We start from the raw sequence: 10,935 nt of genomic DNA on the forward strand, positions 1-10,935 counted from the left end.
AATGGGGCGCGGCGGAAGGCGGATATAGCGCTGCCCGCGGGGCCCGCTCCCTCCTTTCCGCCGGGCCGCGGCTCATCATGGCGGTGCAGATCTCCAAGAAGCGCAAGGTGAGCGCGGCCGCACGGGTCGGCCGCGGCCGCGGGACGGTGCCGCATCGCCCGGGGCGGCCCCGGCAGCCGGCGGGGCGGGGGCACGGCGGGGGGCGGCGGCGGACGGGGGAGGATGGCGGCGGATGCGGCGCGGGGCCCGGCGGGGAGGGAACATGGCGGCGGGATGGAGGGGGCGCTTGCCCACGGCCGCGCTCGGGGCTGCGCTGCGGGACGCGGAGCGGCGCTGGGAGCCGGGATTTGCGGGCTTTTCCCTCTGCTTTTCAGTGGGAAGGGTTTGCGGCTAGTGGCTGCCCCGCTCTGTGGGCCGCGAGGGCGCGGGGCGCTGCCTGTCCTGGGAGGGAGGGAGGGAGGTTTGGGCTGTCAGGAATTCCAGCAGCAGCAGCTCCCTGTGGGGATGGGAAAGGGATGTGACCCCGCTGGTTACTTCCCTTAAATTACTCCCGAAATACAGCAGAGAGCTGCGGTCTCAGCGTGAAGGGTGGCTGTGGCCAGCTGTGGGTCGGGCAGTGGTTGGTATAGGCTTGTGCTAGGACTGAGTTATTTCTGGGAACTTCAGGGGAGATGGTTCCATTTTCCCCATTGCTGCACCCAGAGGTTGGCTCAGAGCACAGTGCTAATAACGCCAAGGTTGTGGATTCAGTCCCTGGGCTGTTCATGTAAAAGTTGGACTTGGTAATTCCTGAGGGTCCCTTCCAGCTGAGAGTATTCTGTGATTCCTCTCAGAGCGGAGGAAAGCTGTCAGGAGAGACTGTTAAGCTGCAGGAGGAATTTGGGTGAGTTGCACCCAAATTCGGAATGGAACAAGAGCTTGACTTTGTCCCTTTGTCTTTTAGTTTGTCGCTGATGGCATTTTCAAAGCTGAGCTGAACGAGTTCCTGACTCGGGAACTGGCTGAGGATGGATACTCCGGAGTGGAAGTTCGGGTCACTCCAACCAGGACTGAGATTATCATCCTTGCCACCAGGTAACTCAGCCTTCCTGAACTGAGGTGCTCTGAAAATGCTTTGGGATGGTTCCAGTCTCACAGCTGAGGATACTTTTCTCAATTGTCCCATACTTATTTTCCTACAGAACTCAGAATGTCCTGGGAGAGAAGGGGCGCCGGATCCGGGAGCTGACGGCTGTGGTGCAGAAGAGGTTCGGGTTCCCGGAGGGAAGCGTGGAGGTAAAACTGCCTCAGGAGCTGGGTGATGCAGTTGGATCTGTGATGGCAGGATGGTGTCAGCTGATCCTTACTGTTTAGGGTGTTTTCCCAGGGGAAGGTTAGACTAGGTGTCCTGTAAAGAGTCCATGCAAGCCAAAGAATTCTGTGGTTCTGTTCCCTGAAATGTGCTCTTACTAGTTCTTGGCTGTAAAACAAATCAGGGAGAGAGGGGGAATGTGTGTGCTGGGGTGGTGCTCATTTATTCCAGTTTGGCTGGTGCTGCTGGATCGCATTATACAGGGAAGGGGGCGTGGGGTAAAGCTGGCCGCTGTAAATGCGGAAGGATTAACTGGACTGAGTGTAGGGTGTAGAGTAGAATGAAGCTCCTGTGCTCTGGTGAAGTGAAGTTTATTGTGAGGGGAGGGAGGCCCTGGCACAGGGTGCCCAGAGAAGCTGTGGCTGCCCCTGGATTCCCTGGCAGTGTCCAAGGCCGGGTTGGATGAGGCTCGGAGCAATGTGGGCTAGTGGAAGGTGTCCCTGCCCATGGCAGGGGTGGAACTGGATGATCCTTCCAAGCCAGAGCATGCTGTGATTCTGCCATTAAATGCCTTTAAAGCAGCCCTGTTGTGAGCGTGCCTCTCTCCCGTGCAGCTCTACGCCGAGAAGGTGGCCACGAGGGGTCTGTGTGCCATCGCCCAGGCCGAGTCCCTGCGCTACAAGCTCCTGGGAGGGCTGGCTGTGCGCAGGTGAGTACAGCAGCCTGGATGTGGGGCAAGTGTGGGACTCCAGAGCCATTCCCAAAAAACAACTCCTCTGCAGTTTGAAGATTTAACTGGTAATGCTGCACTGAAACTTTTGTTCAGTACAAAGTCACTTCTGGAGCTTTAGAGTAGGTCCGATGGCAGGTTGTCTGTCTGGCATAAAGCTGCATGTGTTCCTTGAAGAGTAAATGGGTGGAGGAGTGAAGCAAGCAGCATTTCAGGCCGTGTGGCTCAGGTGGCAGTGGCCCTGCTCTCACATCCCCTCGGTGATGAGACGATGACGAGTCAGAAGCGGGTGGCTCTGCTGGCAGTGCCTCCGCGGTGTCACGTTCTGTGGTGCTGCGTGAGGTCCTTCAGCAGCAGCCTCCTGTCACCAGTGAATGATCTAGAGGCATTTGTCTGAGAAGGGATGGGGAGCTGCACTCCTGACACAGGGAGCTCAGATTGGAATTGTGGTAAAATTCCTCCAGGGAGCCCTGTGGGTCTGCCAGCGCAGGCTCATGGCTTGGCTGTCCTCTCCCTGCAGAGCCTGCTACGGTGTCCTCCGCTTCATCATGGAGAGCGGGGCCAAGGGCTGTGAGGTCGTCGTGTCCGGCAAACTCCGAGGTCAGCGGGCCAAATCCATGAAGTTTGTGGATGGCTTGATGATCCACAGTGGGGACCCAGTGAACTACTACGTGGACACAGCCGTGCGTCACGTCCTACTCCGGCAGGGTGAGTGCCTGCCGTGCAAATCCCTGTGCAGCCCCGTTGGGTTCCTTCTCTAGAACATCAGAGACAAAAATCCTCAGCTCCTGGCATCCCACCCATGCCTGCCAGTTGGAGCTTTCTCAGTGGCAGGATGGAGGTTTCTCGCTGGTACCCATGGGGTGGAACTCGCGTGGTTTTGATGCATCTCTGATCTCACAGAGTGGTTCAGTTGTGCTGCTGTGCATGATTCAGACTCTGAAAATCCTGTTTTCTGGGCCTTTGCAACTGAACTCTCACTTTGCATCTAAAGTAGAAGTGCATGTGGGAATGGAAAGCGAAGGGGCCTTCAGCAGCCTGTGTGGTCATACCAGGTCAGCCACCTCTCTGCTGATGGGGTTTGAATGTTTCCAGTTGGGAATGTGGCTGTAGATTTTCCAGACACTGTCCCTGGTGTCCTGGGGCCTCTGAGGCTGGTGGTAACTTCCAGATGAAGTGCCTCTTTGTCTGGTTTTCAGAGCTCTTGGCAGTTGGGATTCTGGTTTTCCTGGTTCCTCAGGATGGGCAGAGAGAACAGGGGTGCTACCAGTGTCAGACAGTCTTCCCAGCTAAACCCGCTTCCACCTGTCTTCACCCCCCCACTAAAACACAAATGACTTGTGCATCTTAACTGGCTTTGGGTTAATTAATTGCAGAACTCCTGGTGTATGGATACCAACACAGCCCTAGCTGTTCTCCACCTTCCCTTCGGTGATGATACGATGACGAGTCAGAAGGGACGTCCTCGTGTCATTGCAGCCTGCCCTGTGCCATGTTCTGTGGTACTGTGCTACGGCTGCCTTGGCCAGGATGTCCTGCTCATTGGATGATTTAGAGGCATTTGTCTGAGAAGGGATGCAAAAAACCAGTGGAATTTCCTAGAGAAATGAGCTGAGGAAGAGGACTGAGTTTAAAACCAGGCTTAGAATGAGTTGAGGGTAGAACTGCAGTCCCAGGCTGCAGTCAGCAAAGGCAATGAGTTGGAAAATTTTGGCTATCCGACTTCAAATTCCTTGAATTTACAACACACATAAAATCACAATATTAGGTTTTTAAGCTGTAGCATTTCTGTGTTACAGTGTTGTCAGGAGATCATTCATGTGCAGTGATATTTGTAACCTTGGTGCCTGATCCTGTTTTCTGTCCCTGTTGTCCTGTCACTCTTTGCAGGAGTACTGGGAATCAAAGTAAAGATTATGTTGCCTTGGGACCCCAGTGGAAAGATTGGCCCCAAAAAGCCTCTGCCAGACCACGTCAGCATCGTGGAACCCAAAGAAGAGATTTTGCCCACCACCCCCATTTCAGAGCAGAAGGGTGGCAAACCAGAGCAGCCAGCCATGCCTCAGCCAGTGCCCACTGCCTGAGGGGTAAGTGCCTGGGAGCAGTGGGAGGGAGGTGTGCTGAGGATCCACGCGGAACAAGTGTCAGGCCTTTTCCATAAAAGGCCACCAAAAACGCTGGAAGCTGGGATTTTGGGAAGACAAGCTGCTGCCTTGTACCCAGCACAGTGACCAGGGTTGGGTTTGAGCGTTGATGAAGGGGAGAGGGTTCAAGGCATGTGGCAAAGCAGCTCAGAACACTCCTCTGGAGATGAGATGATGGATCTGGAAGGGGAATATCCCTGTCCACATGCCCTGTTCCATGTTGTGTTGTACAGCATGGATTTGGGGACCTTGGATCACAGTTGGAGAGACTTGTTTGAGAAGGGTTGGGTGCCTTGGATGTGTTTGCATTGTAGCATCTGCTACCAGTGTGCAGCTGGCAGCACAGGGAATGTAATCCTCATATACCCCTCCCATCCTGCCCCAGGATCCAGTTTGGGATAATCTTAGAAGCCACTTGAGAATGATTTGTAGGCTGCTTTTCTAAGGAAGTAGTCACAGTTTAAAGTCCTGTCAAGGGATCTGACTGGTAAGATCTGCCTCAGTGGGAAAAAGGGGGATCACTGGACAAAAAGCAGGAATTGAGAGATGCAGTTTAATTGGAAAGCTTGGTTTGTTCGTTGTTTGGGGTAGGAGAATGGTTATGGAAAAGTTTGCCCCCGGCTTACTGAGTGTTTTGTTTCTCCTTGTAGGGTTTGTAACATCTGCAGCCAGAAGCTTGTCTGTCCTGAAAACATCTCTTAATAAAATCACAAAAGACAGTGTTTGTGAAGGTGCTTTTTCTTTTCTTTTTTTTTCCTTTTTTTTCCCTTTTTATTTTCTCAAGATGTGCTCCGGGAAGACCTTGCTCCCACCTTTGGTATGGAAGGAATTCTGTTGCTGTTGTGTTCCCCTTCTGGAGTGAACGTCACCAGATCCTGATCCTAACAAAGTGGCAATGAAGCGCTGATATCTCTGTAGAGCTGGAGCAGCAATCCCGTGTTTAGAGGGTCATGAGTAACAAATGCTCCATGGAGTACTGGTGGCTGTTTCCTACCATCCCAGTCCCTTATCCAAGGTTTCCAGAAGGGGGAGCTTTTTTGGCAGTATCCAGGCCAATGCAGCTCCTGTTAGGGTCAGGTAACTTTAGGCATGGATTTGTGGGGTGAGACCAAAAGTGACAGTCAGGATTTCAAACCTTCTGTCCTAAGCTGTGAGGAGGGAATATCTGGTGGAAGTCTGGTGCAGGAATGGGAAGAGACAGGCACATCATAGGAGATGAGGTGTGTGCAGGATCAAGGACTTCAGAATCTGAGGAGTTCAAAGCCTGTTTGTTGCATGCAAACTTTGTTGTTTAGGAATAGCTTTCGCATCCACATTTCCATTTTCAGGAGGTTTCTCTGCAGGAACTAGGCTGGCAACTTAGGAACTGGAATTTTAAACTGATGGTCTGAGGAGCTGGTCTGTCCAGGGAGCCTTGGCCTTGCTGTTCCCAGCTTCTCTGGCACACCTGGGAATTTGGTTGAGTTTCAGAAACAAGATGTGCCTTCTCAGGCTGTCAGTGAGTCTGATTTCAGGTTGTGCACATCATTCAGTGCAAAGCTTTTAAACAGCTGATATAAATACTAGACTAATGCCAGCATTATTTTTTTAAATTTGAATTTGGAAATAACTGAAAATATAAAAGGTGACAAAGCAGTTCTGTGAGATCATAGGAGCAGGAAGTGTGTGAAAGTGGGAAGACCTGAAGCAGTAAAGAGTCACACTCAGCTTTGCATGTTTCTAAATTCTTAAACACCATCTGTGTGGTAGATGGTGATGGTTAGGAATCTCTCCTGCTGCCTCCCAGGGAGGGCTGGATTTCCTGGAGATGGCTCCACTTTTTCCTGGTTAAAAGCTCTCCAACCCTGTCCATGGTCCTGTTAATCTGACAGTGCTGATCACTGGTAGGATCAAGAGATAAGCAAGTAGTGGGGAGATGGCTCCAGGGAGACCTTAGAGAGACCCTTCCAGTGCCTAAAGGGGCTGCTGGAGAGTGACTGGGGACAAGGGATGGGGGGACAGGACACAGGGAATGGCTTCCCACTGCCAGAGGGCAGGGAGAAATGGGATATTGGGAAGGATTCCTGGCTGTGAGGGTGGGGAGGCCCTGGCACAGGGTGCCTGGAGCAGCTGGGGCTGCCCCTGGATCCCTGGCAGTGTCCAAGGCCAGGTTGGATGGGGCTGGGAGCAGCCTGGGATAGTGGAAGGTGTCCTTGCCCATGGCAGGGGGTGGGACTGGATGAGCTTTATGGTCCCTCCCAACCCAAACCCATCTGTGATTATCCCGGAGCAGTCAAGGGGTGCAAGTGTGAACTGAACACCTTTGCCATGTGCCTGGGTTGGAGTTAGCGCCATCCTGAGCTGTTTGAAGAAGCTCCAAAAGAGGAGGGAACTCACTCAGTTCTCTGTGTCTTTTGGGTGCTTCCCTTGGACAAAAGCCCTGGAAGAGCAGCTGGGGGTGGGATGAACTCAGGAACTCTGGAAAGCTTTAAACTTGGTTTCAATATTTCTATTCCAGATTCATGTGTTCCTGCTGTGCTTGGTGCTGGAGGTGGCTTCACTAATTCCCGTGTAGTGAGAGATAGGAAGCACCAAGTGCTTTTCCAGTCTGGGAGGAGCTCCACAGGGATGTGTGTGCTTGCCCAGGCACAGGGAAAGGGGACGTGTCTGTGCCTTTAGTTTTGCATGTGAGTGAGTGTCAGAAGGTTCATCCCTTTCCAGAATTGGGAGAACATGGATTAACATGATCTGCCACTGCTGGATTTTCCACTTGGGGAAGGCATCTTTAGCCTGCAGTTTTTTCCTCCTCTGTTTCCTTAGGGTGGATCCCAGCTGGAGAACTTTGGCTTGGAGGGTCAGGAAGGCTGGTCCCTTTGGCTGTCAGCTCACTTTTTATTCTGCTAAATGGCACTGCAGGACAGGGCAGTTGTTCCCTCACCTGTGGAGCATTAAAGGTGTTGGATATTTGCAGTTTCAGGAGAAAACAATGAAGGGAAAAGCTGCTGAGAGTGTTCCTTTCTCACGATTGATGTGCCATAGGACTTTGTCTTGTGTATTAAGTTTAATTTTTGTCCATAGTTGCCACATTAAGGTGTCTTGGATTTAAGGATAGCAAGGAACCTCCCTAAGTTTATTTTACTCTACAAGGGATTCCAGCTGCCAGGGATTCATTGAAAAAGTTTTATTGCAAAATTACACAACTGTCACTGTGTGGTACAAGAACAGACAAAAAAAGCCATCAGACGCCTGCATCCACATGATGCAAATTATTCACAATATCCCACAGTGTGTTCTTGCCTTGCCCACCCCTTTCACCCCCCCAGCCCAGCCTCCAGAACGTTCTGCGTGTGGGTTCAGTGCGCTGATTCAACGGGAAGGGTCCCACGTTTGGGGCGGCATTGCCTCCTGCCTCCCAGCACCTGGGAATCTGCAGTATTGGGCTTCTATGTCAGCAGGGAAAATTGGCACGGAGATAAAGCAAAGCCATGTAGGTGCTCCATGCTGGTTTCAGAGAATGGCAATTCCATTGGGAAGCACAGATTTTCCTCATTTCAATAATGTCATTATTTGCCTTGTGGTGTCTCTCAGTGCATGGCAAGTGCTGCAATGTTCCTGGGATGACATCAGCTCCCTTTTAAAATACTGTTAACCTGATGATATCCCTTGAAGAGAAGTTAGGAATAGCCTGGATCAGGCTGTGAAACCTGCTAATTATCAGACATAAATATAACTATAAATACCTTTGTTTTTCAGGGTGCCCTTATCCAGGTCAGCAGACAGGGAGCTAAAGTACCATGGAGCTTCAGCACAGCATAATTAGGAAGTCAGGTAATGGCAGCTTTAAAGCTTTGTGTTTCATTAAGCAAGAAAGTGGAGGTGAACCTGATCCCGCCTCCCTGAGAGAAGCCAGCCAGGAATGCCTTGGGTCAGCTCCAATGGGAGCTGATTGGAACCAGCTCTGGTATAAAGTGGGAGTGGGAACAGAGTCTTTCCCAGCCCTACAGGCTGATGGAGAGCACTTCCAAGAGAAGTGAGTTCTCTGCCTGGTACAATTGCCTGTTTAATTACAGATGTTGGCCCCTCAGTGATCCCGAGGGGTGGAGTGTTGAAGGCACCTCAGGTTACTCTGTCTAGAAGCCCAAGCTGCCCTTTGCGCTCTCCCTGACACCCCAAAGCCCCTTAGTTGTCCATGAAGTGTTGATCCAAGCTGCTCTCGGCTTTGATGTTCTACCTGAGGAGCTCTTGTGGTTGAAGCATCCAATGCAGAAGCACAGGGAGAGGCAGGACAGAAGGGCACAACTCCATACAATCTCCATTCTCCCGTGCTGCCTCCTGCTCTGCTCCAGGGCCCTGCAGTGGCTGAACTGCACAACTGGCCCTTGGAGTTCTGTTGCACACCCCTGGAGAGAGAAGAGAGAAGCAGGGAACAGCTCTGGAGCGGTGCCACGGGGCAGCCAAGCGGGAGAAGAGCGGCAGCGCTAAGCATGCAGGCGGATGGAAGCATTTGGGATGGGAGAATGGTGCCTTGGCGGGGCTGGTGGAGCAGCAAGGAACTGAGCAGGAGGCTGAACTAGTACAGGCTTCAACCTGGCCACCTCAGCTGATTCCCGGTGACCCTCTGGTGCCAGGCCTCCCTGCTCCTCTCTGGAGGTGGGCTTGTGCAATCCGGATTGTGGGGTGAGGTAAAGCGTACGCTGGTTTCTCCTCACAATGCACCCTGGTCTGAATAGCACCCATGGTTCGAGAAGGATACAAAATAGTGTTTCCCATTTGTCAAAATCCCCCCCTAAAAACACACACAAACCAAAGCTCTGGGAAAAAAACCCCAACCAAAACCAACCCAACTACAACTCATCGCGCATCTTGTCGCCTTTGGGCCTCACGAGCCTGCCAATGAAGAGGATGGAGTTGGTTTTAGTGTCCTTGATCATGAAGATGAAGGGGTGGTCAGCATAGAAGAGCTTGGGGTTCCTCATCTCCTCTCGGCCGTAGATATCGGCGTCGTAGGGGTTCCCTTCTGTGTCCCATTCCAGAGCCGCGGCGTGGAACACGTTGGACAGGTAAAGGTCTTTCTTGCCGGAGATCTTGGACAAGTCAGCCTTGGTCTTGTCAATGGCTTCTGTCAGGCCCAGACCACCCAAGTGTTTCTAGGAGGAGACAAGAGGTCAGCACCCCTCGCAGAGATGACCGTGCAAGAGGTAAGAGAGACAGCTGGCATGGATAACCCACCATCCCACTGTCTTCCCTCACATCCCAAAGAACTGTAAGGCCCAACTGTTTAAGGACTTCCTTTACCTGAAGGTCGTGGCTGACTTCCAGGACGACTTTCGGCAGCGAGATGGCCACTGATCTCTTCTTCATCTTGCCAGCCCAGGTCTTGAGCTGCTCCTTGTTCAGCAGTTTCTCCACCCTCTCCAGAGGCTCCACATGGTTTGGCATGATGAAGATCATGCTGGAGAGCTTGTGAGCCAGTGGCATCTCTACCACCTGGAGCTTCTCTGTCTCGTCATCATAGTAATTGTAGAGACCTTGAAACCAGAAGCAGGGAACAGTGAGATGTGGTACAGAGGCAAAGGGAATTCAGCCTGGACTTTTCCTGACCAGGAGGGGAAGAGTCTGGACACCCTTTTGGGAACTGGCCCAGCGTTATTGGAGTTGGTGGTGGCTCTCACTTGTGTGATGAGCCAGGATTTCTTCCCAACAGCCAAGCATCCAATAGTAAACAGGGATTCTTTCTGCTGACAGAGAGACTGAATCAGCAGAACAAACACTCCCCTGCTTTGTTCCCTCTTCATGAGGCAAAACAATCTTGAAGGCAGCTGGTGGGATAATGGAGAACAGTGTTGGTGTGGGGCAGGAGGTTTCCCACTCACCTGTGCGGTGCATCATGGGCACTCCCACGGTGTAGGAACGGGTCACCATGAAGCCACGGTTGTCCACCATCTTATGATGGAACTTCTCATCCCAGTGAGCTACAGGAGAGAGAGCAACACAGCTTGTAAGAAAAGGGAGTGGGCGGTAATTCCATGCACAGTTCCCAACCGCTGACAAGGGGCTGCCTCCAGTGGACGCAGGATTTGTCCACCTTCCCTTCAGGCTGTTAGATGATCTTTAAGGCCCCTCCAACTCAAACCATCCTCTGATTCTGTTTGTTGGCTCAGGGGAGGTTTTGGGTCACTTGTACCAGGAATTGAAGGTAGAACTTACGCTTGAAGAACATGGCGTTGACAATGAGGGCCCCGTCAGTTTTCTCCACATCTTTGGTGACCTCTGGGAGTTTCCCATCCGTGGTCTGGGCTGCCCACTCATTGATGGACTTGAGAGCGCTCCTCTTGTCTCGGAAGTTGATCTTGGAGTGCTCGTAGTTGTAGTGCTTCTTGCTGTTCTTCACGAAGTCCTCGGCGAAGGTGATGGAGGCGGGGCCGTAGAGGCGGTTGCCGATCTTCCAGGTGACGTTGCGGGCGGTGCTGTTGCTGACCTCGCTGAGGAGCTCGGACAGCCCGCTGTGCACGTAGTCATCGTTCAGCTTGTCCGCACTCAGCACCGCCTTGGCCTGCGAGGCCGTCGTGGCCTTGCCCCCCAGGGACACGAGCCCAAGGGACGAGGCCACGACCACGGGGGACAGCAGGATGTTCTCCATGTCCTTGTCTTTGGCCATGGCGTGGTAGAGGTTGAAGGCCAGCGTGGTGCTGCGCTCGGCCAGCGTGGTGGCCTTGTCGCTCAGCTTCCTGTCCTCCGAGGGCACGGCCGCAGCGAGGCCCAGGAGGGCCAGCCCCACAGTAATCCACATG

At 52.6% G+C, this 10,935-nt stretch overlaps 2 protein-coding genes and 2 non-coding genes across 4 annotated transcripts; 3 read left to right on the plus strand and 1 right to left on the minus strand.

Moving 5' to 3' along the window:
• RPS3 (ribosomal protein S3) lies at positions 1-4,884 on the plus strand. Its single transcript, XM_048295368.1, has 7 exons — positions 1-107; positions 944-1,074; positions 1,182-1,275; positions 1,906-2,000; positions 2,542-2,729; positions 3,912-4,108; positions 4,816-4,884. The coding sequence occupies exons 1-6, from the start codon at positions 78-80 to the stop codon at positions 4,103-4,105; spliced, it is 732 nt and encodes a 243-aa protein (XP_048151325.1). The 5' UTR covers positions 1-77; the 3' UTR covers positions 4,106-4,108; positions 4,816-4,884.
• Positions 2,277-2,423, plus strand: LOC125322259. The gene has a single exon (XR_007201912.1). It is a non-coding gene; the product is annotated as a small nucleolar RNA SNORD15 (small nucleolar RNA).
• Positions 3,448-3,595, plus strand: LOC125322281. Its single transcript, XR_007201934.1, has one exon. It is a non-coding gene; the product is annotated as a small nucleolar RNA SNORD15 (small nucleolar RNA).
• A 2,426-nt stretch (positions 4,885-7,310) lies between the features above and the next one.
• Positions 7,311-10,934, minus strand: SERPINH1 (serpin family H member 1). Its single transcript, XM_048294212.1, has 4 exons — positions 10,352-10,934; positions 10,018-10,116; positions 9,440-9,672; positions 7,311-9,291 (listed from the first exon to the last, which is right to left on the minus strand). Exons 1-4 carry the CDS (start codon positions 10,932-10,934, stop codon positions 8,989-8,991), a joined length of 1,218 nt encoding a protein of 405 aa, XP_048150169.1. The 3' UTR covers positions 7,311-8,988.
• Position 10,935: the final 1 nt, after the last annotated feature.

Source organism: Corvus hawaiiensis, chromosome 2 (assembly GCF_020740725.1).
Source record: "Corvus hawaiiensis isolate bCorHaw1 chromosome 2, bCorHaw1.pri.cur, whole genome shotgun sequence".
Lineage (NCBI taxonomy): Eukaryota > Metazoa > Chordata > Aves > Passeriformes > Corvidae > Corvus > Corvus hawaiiensis.

Excerpts from the sequence above, each read along its gene's own strand:
- SERPINH1 (XM_048294212.1), bottom strand. The coding sequence starts at position 10,934 with ATGTGGATTACTGTGGGGCTGGCCCTCCTGGGCCTCGCTGCGGCCGTG. Across the intron at positions 10,117-10,351 it reads CAACGCCATGTTCTTCAAGC|CTCACTGGGATGAGAAGTTC; the intron begins GTAAGTTCTACC and ends TCTCTCCTGTAG. Across the intron at positions 9,673-10,017 it reads GCCCATGATGCACCGCACAG|GTCTCTACAATTACTATGAT; the intron begins GTGAGTGGGAAA and ends TCTGGTTTCAAG.
- RPS3 (XM_048295368.1), top strand. The coding sequence starts at position 78 with ATGGCGGTGCAGATCTCCAAGAAGCGCAAG. Across the intron at positions 108-943 it reads AGATCTCCAAGAAGCGCAAG|TTTGTCGCTGATGGCATTTT; the intron begins GTGAGCGCGGCC and ends TTTGTCTTTTAG. Across the intron at positions 1,075-1,181 it reads ATTATCATCCTTGCCACCAG|AACTCAGAATGTCCTGGGAG; the intron begins GTAACTCAGCCT and ends ATTTTCCTACAG.